The 22,460-nt window shown below is 48.1% G+C and overlaps 8 protein-coding genes across 8 annotated transcripts; 3 read left to right on the forward strand and 5 right to left on the reverse strand.

Annotated features, from left to right (window-relative positions):
* Positions 1 to 882: 882 nt before the first annotated feature.
* MAA_02676 (proteasome regulatory subunit 12) lies at positions 883 to 2,118 on the reverse strand (the record flags this gene model as incomplete). Its single annotated transcript, XM_007820674.1, has 3 exons — positions 883 to 1,461; positions 1,589 to 1,860; positions 1,932 to 2,118. The coding sequence occupies 3 exons, from the start codon at positions 2,116 to 2,118 to the stop codon at positions 883 to 885; spliced, it is 1,038 nt and encodes a 345-aa protein (XP_007818865.1).
* Positions 2,119 to 3,769: 1,651 nt separating this feature from the next.
* On the forward strand, positions 3,770 to 4,789 carry MAA_02677 (Adenylate kinase; the record flags this gene model as incomplete). The annotated part of the gene is made up of 4 exons (XM_007820675.1): positions 3,770 to 3,917; positions 3,974 to 4,026; positions 4,119 to 4,273; positions 4,336 to 4,789. The coding sequence occupies 4 exons, from the start codon at positions 3,770 to 3,772 to the stop codon at positions 4,787 to 4,789; spliced, it is 810 nt and encodes a 269-aa protein (XP_007818866.1).
* Positions 4,790 to 5,735: 946 nt separating this feature from the next.
* MAA_02678 (uncharacterized protein) lies at positions 5,736 to 8,801 on the reverse strand (the record flags this gene model as incomplete). The annotated part of the gene is made up of 6 exons (XM_007820676.2): positions 5,736 to 5,936; positions 6,039 to 6,125; positions 6,510 to 6,966; positions 7,041 to 8,284; positions 8,359 to 8,646; positions 8,730 to 8,801. 6 exons carry the CDS (start codon positions 8,799 to 8,801, stop codon positions 5,736 to 5,738), a joined length of 2,349 nt encoding a protein of 782 aa, XP_007818867.2.
* Positions 8,802 to 9,737: 936 nt separating this feature from the next.
* Positions 9,738 to 10,089, reverse strand: MAA_02679 (Proteinase inhibitor, propeptide; the record flags this gene model as incomplete). Its single annotated transcript, XM_007820677.2, has 2 exons — positions 9,738 to 9,852; positions 9,905 to 10,089. The coding sequence occupies 2 exons, from the start codon at positions 10,087 to 10,089 to the stop codon at positions 9,738 to 9,740; spliced, it is 300 nt and encodes a 99-aa protein (XP_007818868.2).
* Positions 10,090 to 10,863: 774 nt separating this feature from the next.
* Positions 10,864 to 11,649, reverse strand: MAA_02680 (uncharacterized protein; the record flags this gene model as incomplete). The annotated part of the gene is made up of 1 exon (XM_007820678.2): positions 10,864 to 11,649. One exon carries the CDS (start codon positions 11,647 to 11,649, stop codon positions 10,864 to 10,866), a length of 786 nt encoding a protein of 261 aa, XP_007818869.2.
* Positions 11,650 to 12,161: 512 nt separating this feature from the next.
* On the forward strand, positions 12,162 to 12,660 carry MAA_02681 (Ribosomal protein S12/S23; the record flags this gene model as incomplete). The annotated part of the gene is made up of 2 exons (XM_007820679.1): positions 12,162 to 12,420; positions 12,482 to 12,660. The coding sequence occupies 2 exons, from the start codon at positions 12,162 to 12,164 to the stop codon at positions 12,658 to 12,660; spliced, it is 438 nt and encodes a 145-aa protein (XP_007818870.1).
* A 228-nt stretch (positions 12,661 to 12,888) lies between these two features.
* Positions 12,889 to 13,737, reverse strand: MAA_02682 (UbiA prenyltransferase family; the record flags this gene model as incomplete). The annotated part of the gene is made up of 1 exon (XM_007820680.2): positions 12,889 to 13,737. The coding sequence occupies one exon, from the start codon at positions 13,735 to 13,737 to the stop codon at positions 12,889 to 12,891; it is 849 nt and encodes a 282-aa protein (XP_007818871.2).
* Positions 13,738 to 14,669: 932 nt separating this feature from the next.
* Positions 14,670 to 21,609, forward strand: MAA_02683 (AT hook domain-containing protein; the record flags this gene model as incomplete). Its single annotated transcript, XM_007820681.2, has 7 exons — positions 14,670 to 14,940; positions 14,999 to 18,730; positions 18,855 to 19,109; positions 19,193 to 19,923; positions 20,021 to 20,440; positions 20,492 to 20,647; positions 20,710 to 21,609. The coding sequence occupies 7 exons, from the start codon at positions 14,670 to 14,672 to the stop codon at positions 21,607 to 21,609; spliced, it is 6,465 nt and encodes a 2,154-aa protein (XP_007818872.2).
* Positions 21,610 to 22,460: the final 851 nt, after the last annotated feature.

Consider the following 22,460-nt stretch of genomic DNA (forward strand, 5'->3'; position numbering starts at 1 on the left):
AGAGGCTTCAATAAGGGAACTTCGGAGTGTGATGCTGACACTCCATGTGTTATTTCCTAATCTTGTATTACCTGCATTGGACCTAATAGATAGGCGGCTGGTTGATAAATTTCGCGTTGGCTCAGATGTATCAGCTGGGACAGAAATAGGTCCAGTTGTCACCAATGACCAGGGACTTGGTCAAACGTGGCCTTCTCAGACTTCTCAGAACAATAAGACCTCGGAATTGGGTCACAACGAACCGTCAGTCTATGCTGTTCGACCGTTTTCTTCCACATCCCTACGTTTGACAGCGACTGAGACAAGAGCCATACCAAAAACGCACATTGTGCACCTCATGGCCTGGAATTGCTCATGCACCAGCTTCGCCGTTGCTAAATATTGCAGCCGACGATTGAATGATACGCAGTTTAACTGTATTCACTCTGCCTTGGCTTGTGGGCTGGAATGGTCATCGTGGAATACACCCCGAAGTGTTACCTTTGTGAATAGTGACAGCTTACCGAGCTGTAAACATCTTCTAGCGTGCTTGTTGGTTGAAAGATGTGGGCATTTATTTGCGGACAGTGTTGTAAACAAGATTGTTTCAGACTATGGGATGGCGGCTTTTTTGTCAGCAGTTTGATTCCTGCCGAAAAGAACTGAAATCAGCCTAATAGAAGTTCAATCTAAGGAATCGCTCCCATGTTATTCCACAACGATGATGGAATATACGCACGGAATCACAAGAAGGTCAATGGGTTGGTCGGTCGTTGTCTATTAATAACGAAGTGTACATAGGGATGGTATATGTAGCCTTAAATCTACCCGACAATGCTCGAATCATACCCGGAAGCCCAAGATACGGAGGAGGCTCACGTATGACCAGTCAGATCACCTCCACTATTTCTTCTTGTCTTTGCCATCCTTCTGTTTGTCACTCCTCTCCTTGGGCTCGCCGTTATGTCCGCTGACGCCGTTTTCCTTTTTCTCTTCTTTAGCAGCATTTTCCTCTTTTTTTGCCTCCTTCTCATCCTGTTGCTGCCTGTTCTGTATCTTATTTTCTATAAGATCATGGAATGCAGTGATGGCACGTATCAAGCTGCTCAAGTAGATAGCCATGAGTTGATCGTTGGTTTTGATACTCATGGCATATGCTAATTCACCCCCCCGAGATTCTCCATCCACCTCAGGAGAGGACAAGTTTGGCAGTAAATTGAAGACGTCTTGCAGATTACCTAGGATTGCGTGATTGACGGGCAGTTGGCCATCTAGAACCTTCTGAAGATACGCGCCAATGTCTCTCAATCGTAAGTGAAGGCCTTGAAGCGACTGAAGCTGGTTTGTAACGCGTGTAGATAAAGTGCCAACAGCGACATCTCGGATATCTCGTAGTAAATGTTCGACGCCAATTTCCTCAGCCTCCTCGGCCTCAATGATAGAAGGCGTGTGGACAAAAGTTCTCGAAGTGGTAGTGCCATCCTTGTGTGTGTTAGTGGCTACGTGAGGGGAGGCAAGTGGCTCGTCAGGGAAGGTATGGGACACCGAAACCGGTTTTTCAACTACAGGCACTCGGGCCTCCATGACCTTGAGGGGTGAGTCTACTCACATCTTTGATTTCTTCAACGGAAAAGTAGGCGTCGGTTGGCACTCCCGATTCCTTTGGTTGGACATCAATGATTACGAGCAGCGGGTTAGGTGTGTATCTCTTGAACAGCTCGTTAATCTCGAGATCCGAGGCTCGCAGCTTCGGGCCAGAATGGTACCATCCGATCAGTTTCTCTCTCGCGTTGACTTTCTTGAACATGTCATTCATAGATTCCACATAGTTGTGATCCAAAAACCAGACTGACGGATCTGTATCATCTTCTTCGAACGGCACTGAGTGATGAAGCTAATTAGATACCGGCTACTCGGCCAATTTCCAAGAGTATACCACATTTAGTACGTACCGGCAAAGCTATTTGACACTCTTACATTTTTGCCGTCGTTCTGGCCTAGAAGCACGCCAACTACTCTTCTTTTCTTATTTTTCTGAGCCGTCCGATTGTAATGATCTACCGCTGAAAGTAGCACCAGAGGGGCAACGGAAACGTTTCGGGTGACGAGAGAAAGAGTTTCTGCAGTGGTGGTAGGCATCGTCTGTCCAGCAGAACCCAAGTATGAGGTTCTGCAGAGAAAGTCTGTTGGTGTAATATAAGAGCAGTCGAGAAAGGGTGAGCGCGAAGCGATCACTTCTTGACTGATGTACGTGTGTGCGCGGCTGCCTTGATGCCTGTGCTGGCAAGCCTCAACGCTGCCTTCCCGGAAAAAAGGAGTCGCGTGCTGGATGACTGTACTCGCGACACACAAGGTAGTGCTAGCGAAAGGATTAGATGGGGATAGAACGACCAGCAAAGGCAAACCTGGGGGACTCGGAAGCTTTCGAATTACCAGATGGATGAGGTCAGCCTGCTATTACAGAGTACTAGGTGCACCGTAGTTGCAGAGGAGTGTGGGCCACAGAGCTCTCGAGGGCGAAGCCTGAATGGACGTCACGTGGGCAGAAAGCTCAGACTAAGACAATTTGGGGTGCACGAACATCTTACAGTCAGTCCGGAATAACCAGAGCCTAGGGTATCTATCTTAGGCCGTTTGTTTCTGTTTTCGGGGATCTAATGCCTACTAACAGGACCTAGGCAGTTATTTTTTATCCTTATTTTACCGAAGTCGAACTCCGGACACAGTACGAATCCCTTGTGTGTTAGGGGTACGTCTCGAGCTGGGTACCGACTTAGGTAAAGGATTTGATATTCACGTTGGGTTACTTAAAAAAAGGCCGGATGATCAATCATTTTGGTTGTACCTAGGCCAAGAACAACAACTAACCACACACTAAAGCTAAAAAATATATACCGAAGAACCCGCAAAGGAATAGACACCTTGACATAGGTGAACCTCATCTCGGAGGGAAAATATTCAATATACATGCTCGACAGTGAAATTTGTCACCTCCGGGGCTTCGCCAAAAAGCCTCACAACGGTGGGATGGCGTACAGCAAGCACTGCTGGCCTTCACCAGCTACGAACCAGCTACATGACCACTGACTGAGTGCCGTCTCTGCCTGACATCTGGAGCTTTGAGCGCTCGAACTTTGGGATGTTGCTCACGGGCAAATGGAGATTTGTCAATAGATCCCTAAGCCGAGCCGCCTGACCGCCTGACGCTTGAAGCTTGCCCAGGTACTTACGTACTTAAGTACTTAAGTACGCAGCGAGAACCGCTGGCATCTAAGAGGTATTGACGCACTCGTTGTCGGCTTACCGGGCTTTCGCAGGCCACGGTTGCCCTGTACTCGGTACACCTGTCGCTCAATTCCAGCGCCAAACTCAGCGTCGCATGTCTTGATTGCCAGGTAACGACTGAAGCGCTAACAGCCAGCAGCTGGGCTGCACTGGCGGCGAGCGCAAAGCGACATACCCACTGAGCAGACAAACCAATCAGGCCTGGCCGCTAGGGCGGACGGAGCTTAGGCCAAAGTACTCCGTAGCCGACAAAATCATAAGAAACCTTTAAGTATGGGGCCACTACTCCGTATCCCGAGCCATGGTTCTGCCGACAACGCTTCTTTCGTCAGGATCAATTGACTCCAGCCCTCCATCCCGATTCCTCTACTGTCCTTTCCCTCCCCCTTCATATCTCAATTCTTGCAACCCGCCACGGGGTAAGCTCTCCTTCAGCACCCGGGAGAGTCGAATTGACCAATTGGCTTCCACCACTTGAACCCAGTCCTTCCACTTTGTTACGATCATGGGTTTCGTCGAGGATGAGTTGAAGCAGCTGAAAGAGGTCATCGGCAACCTCGACTCGCGCATTAAGCAGCTGGAGAGGCGCGCAACGGGCTCCTCTCCTTCCACTGAAGAGATTCGCATGGTCATTATGGGACCGCCCGGAGCTGGTAAGAACACTGACTTTTGTCATCCCTCGGGACGTCGAGTAACCTCGAATTTTTAGGCAAAGGAACGCAGGCGCCAAAGATCAAGGAACGATTCTCCTGCTGCCATCTGGTAAGTCGTTGGTAAAAATACCCAAGCAATATCCTGATTGTTTCGTCGTCTCGCTTTTTTCTGACCATCTTTGTCTTTTATGCATAACATAGGCCACGGGTGACATGTTGCGTTCTCAGGTTGCGAAGAAAACTCCCCTTGGTCGAGAGGCAAAGAAGATCATGGATCAGGGCGGTCTCGTCAGTGACGACATTGTCATCGGAATGATCAAAGAAGAGCTGGAAAACAACAAGGAGTGCCAAGGAGGGTATGTGTACAACAATTTGGAAGTTTTTAGTCGAACCAAGCCTTTGCTTACCACAAGTCCAGTTTCATCCTTGATGGATTCCCCCGCACGGTCCCTCAGGCAGAAGGCCTTGACTCCATGCTTCAAGAGCGAAACCAGAAGCTTCAGCATGCTGTTGAGCTGCAAATTGATGACTCGTTGCTCGTTGCACGTATCACCGGTCGCTTGATCCACCCTGCGTCGGGTCGGTCCTACCATAGTACATTCAATCCGCCAAAGGAACCTATGAAGGATGATGTTACAGGCGAGCCCCTTGTTCAGCGAAGCGATGACAATGCAGATGCATTGAAGAAGCGTCTAGTCACGTATCATAAGCAGACGACACCAGTTGTCGATTACTATCAGAAGACTGGCATATGGAAGGGCATCGACGCTAGCCAGCAACCTGGACAAGTGTGGAAGAATATGCTAGATATCTTGCAAGGAAACAAGAGTCAAGGATCCAGTATACTGAGCCGAATTGCCAGTAAGGACTAAACGCCCCCTATAGTGGTGCAAAACTCAACCGATGAAAACCCGTCCTAGTTTCAGCGAGCCTCGTTGCTTTCAAGAAAAGAGGTACACTATGTAGTCTTAGAGTCCAGATTTTACCTGCATGTATCAAATACAACCCAAAACATAGGATTCTGGATAATATTCACAAACGGAATCAAACAAACGCTATGGTTGCGCATGTTTTATAAGCTAAAAGGCAGATGTTTTTGAGTCTCAATTTTCATTTCAGGGCTGAGAGCTTCGTCTAGTGCTCAAGTACAACTCCGATCCGTCATGTGGTTTTGAAGCCTTCATACTTCATACCTTCTGATATTGTCGTGCTGTGGTTTCCTGTGCAGGCATTGTTTTGACTTGATTAGAGACCACCGAGGTGCCTAGGAATTTGAGCCGTCAATACTATCCGTCAGCGACGACTCAGTGGCTGTTAAGTGCTAGCCCGCTTGGTTGCCAGCGGGGAACGTCTTAAGTGCTTGAGTAACGAAAGTGTGCTATCTTGCGAGGTTCGAAGGTGCTGGTTCACTTGGTCATAGCTACACATGACAGATTGACTGTTGATTCAGAGCATTCACCTAGGGCTTCAAAGCAAAATTAGGTGTAAATTAATGATGAATGTATGCATTAGAAAAGGGCTTTGTCTAAGGTGGGTATAGAAGTTGTTTTGATGATTCAACTATTCTGGAATACCAATATGTCCATACCCAAGATCAGATAAGACGTAGGAAGTATTACCAGACCGAAAAAGAGCGCGAGAGGAAGCCAGGGTAGGGTAGGAATTCCTTGCTCCTCGAGAGAAGTGGCAAGCTTGATACGAAGGCAGACATATTCAGTCTTTGTGTGTCATTAGATGAATACAGTTCTGGGGTGGATCGATCACGGCGGCTTCAAACCATGAAATCCTATCTCCGCGGAGTCGCTGGAAGACATTTGGTCAGTAGAGGTAGAGCAAGTCGCGTTGGCGCAACTGACCATTGACCATCTGCCTCTGCTTGTTCAGCCAGCTTCTTGGCGCGTCATGCCGCCGCTGAACTACAACATGGTTGCTCTGCAGTCGGCTTGTGAGATTAAACCACGCTGTTGCAATGAGAGCGTTCTCTCTTTGAAGGTTCTTCATAAGCTCATCAGTAGCAGCCTTGACGACATACCACAATTAGTAAATTTGAAATTAGATGAGAGATAGAGCAAATGCCTTCAGCAGTTGCTTAGTTCATAGCTGCGAAATGAATAGACTCACCCTTTGGCCAGCCGAAACCTCACCGCCTTGCGCTGCTTTGAGACGATTTTGCAAGTCGAGTTTTTCTTGCTCCGATTGTTCAAGTTGCTGTGGACAAGACAAGTTAGAACCAAGGCAGAAAACATTCATAGTGTGAGACCGGGTCAATATTTTGAGGCCAAGGTCTTGAGGATGACATCAATCCATTACTGTGCAATCAATGCCGAAATACCAACTGGATAAACGGCAACTCGCGGCAAACACAGTGAAGTCTTCCACTTTGCTTGCCATCTTTGAGGACTAGTCCAGCCAGCCGTAACAGTAGTATTTGACCATATGTGTCCCATGCGTTTTCGGCGACCAACTTGACTGCAACTGCGCGACTCCCGATGCCAGCTTATAGTTATCTGGATCTGTGAAGCCAAATCTTCATATGATAACAGCCGTATGCAAAGACCAGGGACATTGACAACGATGGCTGTAGCAACTTACCAATTTACGTTCTTTGAGGCGTATACGCAGTTTTTCTATCTTTTCACTGGATTTCCTCATCGTCTCAGACATGTCTGCATCCGCTGACCCAGCCATTGAGCTCTCTTGCAATTCTTTTGTATCTTCGACCTCTTTTCTGAGCTTTTCCTTGGCAAGAAGTGCATCAATTAGCTGAGACTTCTGAGCGTCCCGTTCACTGACGACAAAATTGTACTCCTCCCTTAGCCTGTCCAGCTCTGCCTTGAGGGATTCGGATATCAGTTTGTCAGTGCTCTTGAGCTCATCAATAGCCTCGGTCCCGCCTTTTTCTGCGGCCGAAAGCTTTGCTTTGGCTGCAATCAGCTCTCGATTCGTGTCTGAAACCTTAGATTGCAGCTCGGCGGCTTGTTTTTTGATTGCATCAAGCTCTTCCTGTGACCCGACGAGCTGAGTTTGCAAATTAACGAATGCTTCGGACCTGTAGTCATAAATTGGATGGTTAGTTTATGCGATTTCAAATCTTTTTGCAGATATCGATTCTTGGTCCCATACCCTTCATTGCTGGAGTCATTTATTAAAGCTGTAATTTGTTCTTGAGATAATGTATGCTTTTCGAAAATGTCATTGAAATTCTGCTGGAGACGATCCCGCTGCCGGCGTTGCTCTTCAAGCTCACGCCTGAGAAGGGCTGCATCGCCGGTCGATCCAAGTGTTCGTCTTAGAAGTTCATTTTCAGCCTTAAATCGAGACAATTCTAACGGAAGATTGGTCTGTCTATCCCCGTCGGTCGCATTATTCAACTCGTCCTCCAAACTAAAAGCCCCGGAGAGTGCGGTAATGTTGCCGTCTTGTGCTACCCCATCTGGCCCTTGTTGCACCTGTTCTTGCAAGTCCTGAATGAACCTTTCATCGTGTGTTCTTTGAGCCTTTAGTCTCGTTAGCTCCTCCTCCAATGCAGCAACGTCTTTAATCAGCTGGTTCTTTTGATTGCGCTCATCCCACAGGTGTTGCTCGGATTGCGTAATCATTTTAGTGAGTTCATCCTCGGCTTTCCGGGTCCTCTCATTCTTCTCTCTGTCATCCACGAGGAAGCGCAGCTGTTCCTGCAACTCGGCCTTTTCATACTGTAGATTTTGGACTTCTTTAGCAAGGTGTTGCTGAGATTCAAGTTTCTGCTTGTATCTCTCTGCTGTATTTGCTTTCTTTTCAAATTCCTCGGCTTTGTGCTTCCATTCTGCTACCTGATCCCTGAGTTCGTCTGCCTGTATGCTCTTCTGGTTCAATCTTTGAACCTCGCCCTCTAGCTGAGATTTAACTCGATCGTGATTACGGATAGTCTCTTCATTCCTCGCTATGATTTCCATTTGTTCGTGGACCTGAGCCTCAAGTAATTTGATAGCTTCTGCACTGTTGGCGCCGTCTTGCGTAGCTTTTCGTAAAACCTCGAGTTCACGATCGTTTTTTTCCTTTTCATATTTTAGCTCTTCATGGCTCTGCTGAAGATATTCCAAACGAGTAATATAATCCGAGAGATTCTTCTTTGTGCTGTCAAGCTGTTGCCGAAGCACGGCATTTTGCTCTTCTACTAGGAGATCGATATCCCTCGCTTCCATAACCGCATCGATAGCCTCATCCAGATCATCGTCATCCTTGTAATTGGAGATATCTTGTTGCATTGCTCGAATGATTTGCATAATCTCCGCCTGATTTTCACGGTCGAGACCATGTTGGATTCTAGGAACATATTTGCCGTTATCGGGGCCCATAGCAGCAGCAGACACCATGACGGCAAGGAGCTAAAGGGTGTACTTGGTAAGTAACCAGAAAGGTAGATGGGTTATGGATCTTATACATAATTGAGTACACGCACCTGGCTGATGCCTTGAGGCTCCGGGTTCTCTGCCACAGCATGATAATCGAACTTTTTTGCTTGGCAGCTAAGCTCAGGGACTTGTTGACGTATGAATCTGAAGAGACCTTTATAGACGGCCTGAATGTTTCGTTTGTTGGTCAGGTACTTCGAGGTGCCATGGCTCGAGTCAAGGTGTGATGGATCAAATTCAGAATCTAATTCATGGAGAATATGGGCAAGCGTAATACCGTTTGTTAATTCATCGAGGGATTCGGCAGCCTGGTTTAAATCAAAAACGTGGTTGGCCTGAAAGTTTGAATCAGCCAACCGTAATGAAGCTCGAACGAATGTTAAAATTTCTATCGGGGCCATTCAGCAGGTTCACTGACAGACTTGAGGAGAGCAGCCTGCGCGCGGGGACTGTATGTCGGCATTGCGTTTGTCGTAGATGGAGGAGCCATTGTCATGCAAGCCCAAGCTCTTTTGAGGGCACGGCCTATAGGTTTTCAGAAGTTGACGCGGCTTAGTCAAAGTTTGGGGAGACTCTAGACGAAGGACCAGCATATCGGATCCGAGCTCCCGTAGTCGTGACAGGAAGTGATGTAAAGGGAACTGGGAGCATATCGTGCCGAAATGCTCTTACGCTAATAAAAGACACGTAGAAATGAGGAGCAATATCCAGGAGCAGCTTCGGCAACGGGAGAACCCAAGGACATGAAGGTTAGAGCTGTCAATACGGGCTCCACGCGGTCAAGGGTCTCGCATCAGATATGATACAGCCCCACAAGCACCCAGAGCTCCATGGCTTCAGGGGAGTGTTACTTGTTGCGTCAATACCCTGGGTAAAGTACCTGCCTAGGTACCTAGGTACCTATACTTAGCAGCAACGATAAGTACGATGTGATGCGCCGTTATCAATCACTTAAGTAGGTACCTAGGTACCTACCTACCTAGATAGGTACCTAAGTAGGTACTTAATTACTTAAGAGGTAATTGTTAGCATGATACACCATCTCTTTACTGCCGGTTGACACAGAATGCATTATAGACTGTTTCAAACTTCTGTACATCTTGCAAGTGGCATATAAACCTTGATATTCCCGCCCGCTCACCAACCCAGGCAGGCACCGGAACGTGCTTATTGCTACAAATGGAGATCAAGTCTACTTAATTGTAAACGCAGTACCAGACACTAAGGCGTTTCAAATATACGTTCAGTCATAAATGCCAATATCCCGGCAGGTATCATCATAATCTAAAAAAGAAAAAGACCGAATAATATCCCATCTTCGAGCTGTGACGAACACCGAAACAAACCCCCTCCCTTCAAAGGAAGATAATAGAAAATGATGCCTTTCATCTGATACTGTGAAACGTGCAACAGCCTTCCGCAATGCTCACTGGGTTGTAGCTCCCTTGTCCTCTTCAACCGTCATGCCGTAGTCTGTACCCCACGCCTGCACCTTTTGCAGCGCCTGCAGCGCCTTCTCTGGTGCGATCACGGCAAATCCTCTGTTTTACTGCGAGTTAGTTGAAGTCTAAGAGTCTAGCCTGGCTAACTCACTTAATGATCGTATAAGTATGAGTAATTTTCCCTCCGGCTTCTATTAACGTCTTTTTTGCCTTTTCTATTACGGAATCGGGCGTGGAATCCTCGCGAAAATACACAATAGCTGGCATCTTTTGATTCATAGCCAAAACTGCTGGGAGGGCCGCAAGGGCAACGACCAGACTTGAGAGAAACTTCATTTTCTCTACTAAGACACGAATGGTTTGCGGAGGCTTCTCGGCGAGATAGAAGATGCTAGTATTCTTAGTTTGTACGAGGAAAATACCTAAAGAAGGGGTACGGGCGGGCAGTGGTTGCAACCTGCAAGTGATGATAAGTTTGAGTGGCAGTCATGTTTCATGGCATCAGGAGCCACCGTCCGCTTTAATATTAATCCGGCATCATTTCACCAAGCCCGCAGTCCATAATTGGAAGGTGATTAATACCTACCTAGGTACTTAGGTACTTAGCCCCACTCCCCGAGTGAGGCGTAGTAGAGTCTGTTCAATGCTCGAGGGAGAGATGGCAACGGCATTTAAGGACCTTATTAATGGAAACCCTCCACGTATACGTTTTCTTCCCTTGATCAGAAGAAAATGAGAGGTAAGGCTTGTAGATGAATAAGGGATTATTGGGCTCTGCGATTGACATACAAACAAGACGCAATAAGGTGTGCAACTCGGCGCACTGGTCTCCACGTCACCCCTTGCCTAGATAGGGAGCTCAGTTTTGCACATACAGACAGTGTAGTAGGGTAGTACTACCTAAGTACTCAAGTAGGTAGTTCAGTAGACGTCATACACTAAAAAACAATGTCAGCTAGAGGAAAAAGGAGTAGTGGAGTGGCAATGCATCCATCGATCTACAGACATGGAGTCAGATGGGATTTCAGTTACCTGGGAGTAATTTGAGATTGGCAAGCACAAGAACAGGGAGCATCGGGACGCGTGAAGGGGTTGCTCGTTCAAGTTTCATTAGTAACGTGTATCGATAGATTTGTCCTCATTCCAGACATCTTGGCTTTCCTGTTCGACTGCTCGCATAGCCACCGTAACGTTTTCCAATTTTGCTACCACGTCAATGACACCATCGTTAACCCTTTGAAAATATTTATCGTTGGCCTCTCTTCTTTTCCGGCCAAGAACAATATCCATCTCTGTTTCCTCAATGATCTTGGACCCAAAAGAGCCCAAAGCTTCATTCTTGCCCTTTAATCCTTCACCAGATGTCTTGTTAAGACTTTTCGCTTGTTCAGTTCCCTCGAAGGCACTCGATTTCGGCGGTTCCATGAAAACGCCACGCAAATTGTGAAGCTGCTCGCCAGGAGAGGGAATGACTTTATCCCGTGGAGATGCACCAATTGACTCATCAGTCTCGCTTCTTGCCCAGGCTTGTGCGAGTCCTATTTGCGCAGAGCGTAGCTCAGAAAGCTTTTGATCATGCCCAGGTCCAAACACGTGAGTGCCACCTGACGCTGACAATTCAACCTCCTCCAAAGTAGCCTGCATCTCCGCCCATAATGCATCAGTCTTATCCGTACTCCGAGTGCTCCCTGCTTTACCGGATCGCTGCAAATTTGTTGGAGCAGATCCGGAACGAAGAGATGTGCTGCGCTCCAAAGTAGAGAGTTCTCGTCTTGAAGTCGGCGGAGCTGGTCCTGGAGCTGAAGTGCTGGACAGAGAAACGCGTGATCCGCCCGGAGAAGGATGAAGAAAGAGTACCGGGGGAGGGTCGCGTTGTCTTCCCACTGGTTTCGACATCGGAGACATTAATGCTGCAGGCAGGGCAATAGCAACATTCATCCCTAATATGACAAGATGCCCAACAATAGCTCCTCATTATTATCCCATTCTGAAGTGAGGTCTAATCGAATATCTGTCCGCCTACCTACCTAAGTACTTAAGGTAGTAACTACTCGGTAGGTACCCAGTACAGAACATGCAACCAGACAGTAGTAGTTGCCAGTTAGCACAGGCAGTGACCGCCTGCGAGTGGACCCATGAGAGCACCCTGCGGAGGCATACGCCACGTGAATAGGCACGTGAATGAAGAGCCGCTGGGACTCGAAGTCGTTTCCTCTCTAGGGCCAGGAAACCCTAGTGTCAAACTTGGCATGCAAGCTCAACTTTTTGCTGCTCCGCTCGAAGTCATCATCACACCCATTGCCGAGCGGTAACGACAAAAATCGGTACGTACATCAACATTCGAGTAGGAACGATCTTGAAAATAAAATGTTAATGGGATTATTTCGTTGCTAACTAAAATAGCAATCATGGCTGGAGGCAAACCCCGTGGTCTTAACGCAGCGCGAAAGTTGCGAACGAACCGAAAGGACCAGAAATGGGCCGATCTCCATTACAAGAAGCGTGCCCTGGGCACCGCTTTCAAGTCATCTCCTTTCGGTGGCTCTTCTCACGCGAAGGGAATTGTTCTCGAGAAGGTCGGTGTTGAGGCCAAGCAGCCTAACTCTGCTATCCGAAAGTGTGTCCGAGTGCAATTGATCAAGAACGGCAAGAAGGTCACTGCCTTTGGTATGTTACGCAGGCCTGGTCCACCGAATTGTTCCCTTAGCTAATTGGCTATATCATATAGTTCCTAACGACGGTTGCTTGAACTTTGTGGACGAAAACGATGAAGTCTTGCTTGCTGGTTTCGGTCGCAAGGGCAAGGCAAAGGGTGACATTCCAGGTGTCAGATTCAAGGTTGTGAAGGTCTCTGGCGTTGGTCTTTTGGCTCTGTGGAAGGAGAAGAAGGAGAAGCCTCGTTCTTAAAAATGGCAACGGATGAAAGGGGGCGACGCTAACTGGTCAAATTTTCGGCATGAGGAGTCGGATCGGCTTGCTTGCATTGGCATCACAGGTTGGGTTTTGATCACAAGAGGCTAGATTCTACAGTTTAAATGGAAGTCTCGTTTTGAAGCATGACAGAACACTATATCTATAAAGAATAGCCATACGTGGTTATTGGAGAAATGAAGTATTGTACAAACAGAAGGTCCCTTAGTATTGACATCGTTCCGGATTCTTGTCATCATCAGCAGTAGACTTGTCTGAAAGTTGGATGAGATAATCTGCTGCTAGGCCCAAGCTAATAGTGCCACCCGTAATCCAGCATCCATTTACGAACCACCACCAACAGTTCTTGACACTTTTAAGGTTGACTTTCCTGATCATAAGTGCCAGAGTGACTGCAGCTCCGCCGCAGCTTCCGATGAAGAAAGCCGGTCCAGCACCAGTGGCAATGCCAGCGGCGGCAAGAAGAGCGATTTGCGTCGTAGCTAGCCCTGTGAGGATTTGCTTGGTTTGTGAATCGTGCTTCAATGCAATACTTTTAATGCCAGCCTTAGCGTCGTCTTTGATGTCCATATGCGCATAGATCATGTCATACAAGACGGTCCAGGCGATGTTGGAGCCGTAAAGGCAGGCGGCAGCCGTTAGAGCTGACCCGTTTGACAACAGGTCTATGCCCAAAGCTGGAAAGCCCATTATTGCGCCCCATGAGAATGTCAAACCTAGGACAAATTGTGGATAGTAGGTTACTCGTTTAGCCAGGGGGTAACTCGCAACGAACAAAAGACTCGGTATGCCATAGAAAAGACAAGGCGCTGGAAATTGAATCAAGATGCCTAGACCAGCTAGAAGTTGAGCCCCGGTAAACACTAAGCCGTTGAAGGGAGAAATGGCGCGCCGAGCAATTGGTCGAAGTCGAGTGCGAGAGACGTGAGGGTCGAGATTTCGATCCCACAGGTCATTGATGGTACATCCCGCTCCGCGCATTATCAGGGCACCAGAGAAGAACAGTAATGAGGTGCCAACGACTGAACCAACCGAGGGCATCGGTGAAACCATTGGTGCTGCCATCAATGTTGAAAAAAGGCATGGAAAGTACAAGTAATAGGTGCCTGTTGGTTTGTCAATTCGAATGAGTTCTGCATATGGAACCCATGATGCTGGAATCAGTGAAAGAATCCCAGAATTGGGTGGTTGATAGGCTGGAAGTATCCTATGGTTCTCTAGCTTGGCTTGATGCTCAACAGCAGGCGATGCTAGATGATGCGTTTGATGTTGTCTACCAAGCTGCTGTCTGAGGAAGCCAGTTTGAAGAACGCGCAAACCGACGCCCCCTCTCGCATAGAAAGGTATCCTCTGCCCTGCGGGCGTAAGCTGAAGCCCTCTGGAAATTTTAGACGCCGCTGTAGAGACACGGGACACGTTTGGCGGCCTCATGGTTCAAAACCTGGGAGTAGTAATGGCCCTTAACCAACATTCGCGGTCCTCAAATTAGTAGTAGATAGTTCCTTCAAAGCTTTAGGCTTTCAGGCATAGTACTAATAATCATTTTTGGTCGACTCGAAACAAAGTGAACTCTTTCCAGCACTTCGTTCAGTATCGAAATTAAATTTGACGTCTGGACTATAGCATATATGACGTCACGTGATGTCCGTTATGTTTGAGTCGAGTTGACTGCTGACTACACACGTTTTGTCATTGTTGGTGCGTCGCATTCATTGCCCGTTCAACCCTGCGCAAACCAATCCCCGTCGCGTCCGGACGGCCTTTGCTAGTAGGGTCCTGTTTGCAGGATGCCTATGACTACTTTAACGTCCTAACTCGCTCACTCCCGGACTCCTATGTTTCATTTACCTCAAGTTGAAAGCAGTGCATGCAAACCTCGCATCCACGCACTCTCTCACTTCCTCGCCCTGTCATCGAGGTTATTTGGCTGGTGATCGGCGTCCGCAAATTATGGATGTAGAGCCCACAGTGCCTGTATCGCAGAGATGCCGACTTCACTCCATCCGCAAGCTAAATTCGATCCCATTCCGCCAGACCTTGATTTGTACGGCCTGGTAGATCGGACACCGAATTTCAAATGGGTACAGAGAGTCTCAAGGTCTCAAGTACTTGGTCTTGGTCAGCAGGGGTTTGAAAAGCTTATTCAAATACATGTTATCGCTGGAGGGAAACCACTGGTCATTGATGGCTGGGATGCGCTCTTGCCAGAGGAGCTCTTCAATGTCAACTGGCTCGAAAAGACATATGATAAAAAAGGTAATTAGGTTCTTTGTGCATCTTGCCATTATTTATTGCTAAGTTCACCTCACTGCAGAGGAAAATGTTCGCGACGTAACTGCCGGTACGGATATTCCAATGACAACTGGACATTATCTGAGGTCGATGAAGCAACTGACAAACCAATGGACTCCACAAAACTTCCGGGATGAGCGTCGGCAAAGACTTTACCTGAAAGACATCGACTGTCCCGTGGAGTGGCGATATGAATTGCAAACAATTTTGCATCCCAACTTATTTTATCTGAACGACAACGTCACAAAATCAGGTTCATCGAATCCAACACGACGGCCTGGAGGCGATGGTCAACATGGCGAAAACTCCATAGCTCCTGCGGGAGACCTCATGTCAAGCCTACCCGAGGAGATGCGGGCCGAAAACTTAATGTGTTATGTTGGTCACGAAGGCACCTATACACCAGCTCATCGAGAGATGTGTGCTTCTGTTGGACATAATATCATGGTGGAGACCTCAGGTGATAGCCCTGGAGAAAGACCCGGAAGTTCTATCTGGTTCATGACTGAAAGTAAAGATCGTGATGTGGTCCGTGAATACTTTTTGTCGATGTTGGGCCATGATATTGAGATTGAAAAGCATTTTGCGCAAATTAACGCTTGGAAGAAGGCTCCTTTCGATGTCTACCTTGTCGATCAGCGTGCTGGCGACTTTATCATCATTCCGCCGCTGGCAGCCCATCAAGTCTGGAACAGAGGTACTCGAACAATGAAAGTGGCCTGGAACCGAACTACTCCTGAGACTCTGCGTTTGGCATTGCGCGAGGCTCTACCAAAAGCGAGACTGGTGTGTCGTGATGAACAATATAAAAACAAGGCGATTATATATTTCACCCTGCACAAATATTACCAGCTCTTGAAAGAAATGGAAAGACAAGAAGATATCACCCAGAACAGCTTCATGGGCATTGGAAGAGACATCGTCAGAAATTCACCCCGGGCGAGACAGCTTGCTGGAGATTTTAGGTCTCTCTTCAGTCTTTTTACAGAAATACTTATCGATGAGGCCTTTGCATACAACGAGAAACAAGTCGAAAGACTGCCCTTTGACTCATGCGTCACTTGCTCATACTGTCGCTGCAATATATTCAATCGATTCCTCACCTGCAAAAATTGCACAAGGGTCCTTGTTAACGGAGATGAAGATGCATACGATATATGTATGGAATGTTACGCCATGGGAAGGTCCTGTGCTTGCTTATCTGGTCTTCAATGGTGTGAACAATGGTCTTGGTCTGAGCTTAGCGGGAAATATGAGCTATGGCGTGAGATGGTCATCGTCAATGATGGTTTTGTTGATCTGCATAGCTCACCTCCTCCTTTCGAGACGGCTCGACAAAAATCAGCCAAGAAATCAGTGGCGCAGATATGTCAGGAGGCCCTCATCAGGCGCCCGTGGAAAGATATTACGAAGCAAGACGTTGGCAAAGTTGCGAGTGATTCTGAGCAAGGAGACGTTGAGGATGAACCTAAGAAGAAAACGAAAAGGAAGCAGAAGAAGGGCGAAGTCCGCCGATGTCACGTATGCTGCCATAAGGACTACAGTTATCGAGTTCATGAATGCTCGAATTCGGAGTGTGCAGAAGCATATTGCTACGGCGTTCTCTATAGAGCTTTCGATATGATGCCGCAGGCAGTTTTGCAAAATGAAACTTGGCAGTGCCCAAAATGCTTGGGCATTTGCAATTGTGGGTATTGTCGTCGGGCAGGAAACACGAACCCATATACACCTAAGAATACTTCCCTTGGCCATGATACTCGACCAATTGCGGATGACAGAAGTGTTGAAGCCCTGGTTGATTTTCGGGTGCACAATCTGTCATGGCTGAAGGCTGCTGGAGAAGAAAGCCGGAGCAGAGATAGCCGGAGAATGCAAATATTGCGGCAACAAGCTGACCACGCCAAGGCACGAAGCGAGCTGGCTGAAGTCGAAAGTGAAAGGGCCCTCCTTGGAGACCGCGATAATTCTCAGAGGGCCACGAACACCGACCCAGAGGGTCGCGATCCTGAAAGACAGAGTGCTCATGAGTATCCCACACTCGCCTTGGAGTCCGGAAATAGCTCACGGCCAAGGTCGGATTCGGCGGGACCACTGGTTGCGCATGACGGCATATCTCCTTACCCAGATCCCTCTGTAGCCTCAAATTATGGTATCGGGATGGGGTATTATGAGCAGGATGATACACCCGACAAAATCCTCTTCGATCCATATAAAGCCCCCTCTCCTAGTGCTATTCACCTCGCCGACCTCGAAGTACCTGATTCCGTCAAGAAGTCTATTCGCGCTGCGAAGAGGAAAGCCAAACGGGAGAATGAGGACCCAGATTTCATAGTCGGGAGATCTAGTCACAAACGGACACGGCATACAAATGGCGTAGATATATTGGATAATTTGGATCCAGCGCTTTTTGATGTGGAGCCGTCGACGGCATCATCAACGTTGCGTCAGAGGCGGGTGCCATCGAGTAACACCATTAGACACCTCGCGGAAAACCAAGATGGAAATCTAGAGACACTTTCAACTGAGCCCCTTACCGAGACCATGCCCACGGAGCCTACTCTTCGGCATGCAAGGCCTCTAGCATCATACGTAGAAGTTGATGATGTTGACATGGATGAAGTAGAGGAGGGTGAAATGGTTGGCGAAGGATCTGGTCAAGAGGCCGTTTTGGACGATAAGGCTGCGGAAGCGATTGAAGAAGCTCGACTCTCGGAGGTTCAAAATAGTGGACTTCAACAGGAGGCGTCGGTAACATCAAAACACTTGGAATCAACTCAGGGCCGGAAAAGCCGCGTACGACCTTTACAGGTCAGTTTGAGGTCTGTCGACTCTGTATCAATGACCGACCCGATAAGCCCCAGGCCGGCCATTCGCAGGCGTGGGCGACCAAGAAAATCAACGGTTGTCTCTCTTAAACAATCGGATACAGCAGCAGATGGTACAGCAGGAGCATTAAGGGATCAGGGTGAATCTCTAGGCGAGGCTCCTGATACCTCTAATGTGAGGTCAAGCAATTACCAGCAGTTGAAAAGCAACTCTTCAATCGGAGCGTCTTTGCAACAACACGAGGAACCATCAGTGCGTAGCGTTGCGACGGTCGAAATATCCCAAGAACGTAATCTCAAAGATGTTGGACGTGAACTGCGCTCTAACCCCAGAGGCAGGGAATCACAACCAGAGGCCAAGAACCCAGCTTCTCAAGTACGAAATTTGAAGTCTGCAAGTCAGTCATTCATGTCAATGGCGGAAAGATTGGCTCTCAAAGGCAGGAAATTTAAGATCGGGAAGCGAAGAGCCGCTGCCAGTCCATTACTGAAGGATAAGGATGGTGGATCACATGTTTCTGAAGCATCAGAATCTACGATTAGAGAGTCGCGTCAGGTTTTATCGGCGGTGGCTGGTCGCACAGAAGGTAGCTATCGTCATCAGTCACAAAGTCGGCCTGGTCCACGAACAAGCTCGGCGGCGGCGGGACCGCTAACCAATCTCTCAGACGATGAGCAGGAATCCGTCTCCAAGTCATCAGATATCTCCACTACCCAGAAAACAGTTGTGAGATTGACGGATATGGTGTCTAGCGAAGACGAGCACGGGAGCACCATAGACATGGCGGTATCATCTAGTGATGACAGCGGCGATAGTGACATTCCTGCAAGCGGAATGAACAGCCGAGAACGTGCTTCGACTGAACTAGGCTATACCCAGTACCGTGGGGGAAGAAGGGGAGGGGGAAGGGGAAGAGGAAGGCGTAGAGGTCGCCCTCGTGGCTCGGGCCGCGGAACTATTTCGTGACATGCTTGAAGGATTTATGTCGAGTTGTTGTCCGCCAGTTGAGGGCAAGTTTGTCTAGCAAGGAGCGACTCAATGTATTTGTGTAGCTAGACCGTTGCGCACGGAGACGTGTGTAGGTACATGGTCGGATATCGAAGGGAGTTGGCCTCAAATGGAACTGCATGATCAGTATGGAATTCGAGGGATTTCAATATACCTGACATCGTTAGTTGCTGAAACCAGACGCACAATAGTGTTCAAAGACATTACATGGGTTACACCCAGGACACCCCAAGTTCCACCAGAAGAACGGTATGATTTGGCATGTGATCAGGGCATAATCGTCCAAGACCCGTACAAGGGTAAGGAAAACTCATAGTGACATTTGTGGCAAGAACCAGACTTGTTAATAAATGTGTCAAGTACTTTGAAGTGTCTGGTGTAGTTTGGCAACTGGACATGCTGTCTCTGGCGTCCACGTGGGAGGCATCTGGCTCATTCACTCGCTCATGCACATGCAGAGGCACCGGCATCTGTTGGCTGACAGCCTACATGTGTATATTGCACCTGGTCTTGTTAGTTCCAATCCAGGCACCGGACTTGCTGGGAATCCTCTCCACAATACGGGGTCTTCTCAATCTCATCAAATTCATTGTGGTGATATCCCGGTCTGCTAGGTTCAGCCGCGTCGCAACCGGGCTACTACTAGGCACCTTAGTCCAGGTACCTAATACTTACATAACTCGAGCTCAAGGCTCAAGTACAATCCGAGTCGACATGTTAAATAGCACGACGTCCCCCGCTCCAGTAGACTTGTCTCACCAGCTGACAGGAACGAGGAGGAGAAAAAAAAGCTGTTCATTTACTATGCCTTTGGCACACAATACAATGGGACGGCGTGTACTATTTGCCGAGATCATGATAGCTTTGGTGGTGGCAAGTTCGGCCGTCCACGGCACGAGGGCTATTGACACAAGCTGGCACGCTCCGGCAGAAACACAGCTCAACAACCTTACGTCGGCGCTGGCTTCCAATGGGGTCTATGGGTTTATTTTTAATTCGTCAAATACTCCCCAACACGAGTATGGAGTATACAACTGGTGCAATATGCCACATGTTCGACCAACAGAGTACGTTGTGGCCGACAAGGCATATGAATTACAATATGTTGAATTGGTATGTTCAGGAGCCTACGTACCTCGTTCTGTACATGACTTGGAGCCATTACTTCCTCGTTTATTACCATCGATCTCCTACTTACTTATTTTTGTAGATTCACAGGCACCACAAGCGGACGCCGTACGCTTCAAATGCTTTCCCGGTTGAGTCTTACCAGTGGAATTGCGAAGATGCACACTTGTTTCTCTACGGCGAACCTTTGCAGGGAAAGCAATCTTCTCCCGTATTTCGAAAAGGGCACATCTCTCCGATGAACCCATTCGTGCCACCTGGCTGGATTGGGAGCTGTAATTTTCCTCAAATTACGTCTGGCGGTCTAAGTGACTCGTGGCAGCACGGTGCTGATCTGTATGCCGTGTATCATGATCTCTTGGGGTTCCTTCCATCGAGAAATTCGGACTACAAATCCTCTGTGCGATATCGCGTTACTAATAATGTTATCACGAGCCAGGTTGCTGGCATGGTAGTCAGCGGCATGTGGTGGACAAACGATCCATATCCCCTAATTGTTGAGGTATGTTACGCAGCAGGATCACTCACCTCTCCCTAACTATCTCTCTTCTAGATTTCATTCACGTCCCATGACTATCCTGCTTCTATTTCCGTTCTCGTAACGGCACCCTCCACAATAGCCTACTTGGTCTGCCTCCTCACTCCGTTGCTGACAAAAGCTGTTGTTCCTAGGCCCCAGGAGTCGACAGCTTGGAACCACAATACCCTTGTAATTCAGCCGATACACTCTTCAATAGCATCAAATCCAACAAAAATCCTGATTGGAAACAGCATCTAGAGGCGTCCGCAGCGTTGTTCAGTACCCTCGATGGTATCTCGGGAGTTCCCTCGAGCGATGGCGCATTCCACTCGTCATTCGACCACTACTATGATAACCTCTCCGCTAGACAATGCCATGCTAAACCTTTACCCTGCAAGCTAGTTGATGGCCAGAACAGCACTAAGTGCATCTCGCAGGACCTTGCCAATGCGGTCTATCGTCTGGGAAACTGGGAATACAGTCAAATATATCGTGATCATCCCTCGTCACTCCCCGCTAGTGTTGCGTCTCTCGGGGTCTGGATTGGAGAGCTCACGTCCCATCTGCGTGATGTTATGGGTGGATCAAGTGACATACGCTACTTCCACAACATAGCTCATGACGGATCATTGTCTCGTCTACTCTCCGTCTTGCAGATTAATGAAATGGTGTGGCCAGGAATGGGCGCAGAAGTAGTCTTTGAGCTGTACAAGCGAAAGGACCATGGACCAAACCCTAGCCCAACGACGTCCGTGGTCGCACCTCGTTGTCATCATGACAACTGCCTTCGACATATGCTTCAGCATCCTACATCAGCAAGTATACTTTGCCAAAACGTCACCAGTTCGACAAGTGGCTCTCCAACTTTTCCACGCTCGTTCCTAGCAGAATGCTCTAGTCAATCTCGACTTGTGTCAGCCTGCTCCTGTATATCTAGCACGACAATAAAGACGGCTCCAGCTCCTTCGCAAACTCCCTTGTCTATTCCATCCCGGCATTACATTCGTGTGTTATTTGGTGGCAAGATTCTTCAATCTTCCAACCCCAACCTAGGCCGCATGGATATGTTGCCGGTCGAAGTTCTACTAGACTATCTTGAAGGTCTAGTTGGAAAGGGCGGGGGTCTTGTGAAGTCCAGGTGTCAAAACTAGATCTATACCACATTGGGTTTATGCCCTGCTTATGCAACTCATGATGGCTCGCCACATTTGGAGTCGACACAGTCAAGGCTGTGGGGAGATGCGCGTTGTTCCGCAAAGACTGTATACTATTAAGTCGTCGCCTTAGCTAGTCGTGCAATACATGTCCTCTGCTCCAAATGCTCCAAGTGTCTTTGGAAATCTAAATCGAGCTTACTCAAGGACTGGGAACCGGGCTCATCAAAGTGGTCAGCGCCTTGCTGCCTCCTGGAGCATCTTAATTGTCAACCTGTCCTTGATAGGCGTATACTCAACTAGGGCTTCATAAATCTGCTCTACATCTAGATGTCCTCGAAGAAGTTCATGGATACAGCTAATACCGTTATTCAATTATGTTGAGCGATCTCCCACTGGCATTTCGCTGGCGATGGCCCGTTACCACGGGTTCGGCCGGCACAATAGATGAGGTCGGATGAAAGTGCCATGTGCGGTCGATTCTCAAGCCCTACTTTCAAGGCACTGGCGAACAGTCTCACCCTCTATGGTTTCAGATGAGTCGAGAGCCTCTTAATATGTGACCTGAAATATGCAGATGGTAAACTCACTTTCGACAACTTCGGAGCAAGAATTTGACTAGTTCCGTCTGTGCCAGGTAGAAAATTTGAAAGATCATTGTGGGTGATATTGGTTGGGTAATTAAATTAAACCCTCAACAATGCTTTTGCCGGAGAGAGCCGGGGCCTCTAGGAGAGGCATGAAGACCGGATCAAGTATGATAGGTCCAACAACTGTTTCGTTTATGCACAACCTGGTAACGTTGCAAGGAAGCTCGGAGAAATGATCACAGCCCAGGGTTTATTGGG

Source organism: Metarhizium robertsii, assembly GCF_000187425.2.
Source record: "Metarhizium robertsii ARSEF 23 chromosome Unknown MAA_Scf_4, whole genome shotgun sequence".
Taxonomy (NCBI): Eukaryota; Fungi; Ascomycota; class Sordariomycetes; order Hypocreales; family Clavicipitaceae; genus Metarhizium; species Metarhizium robertsii.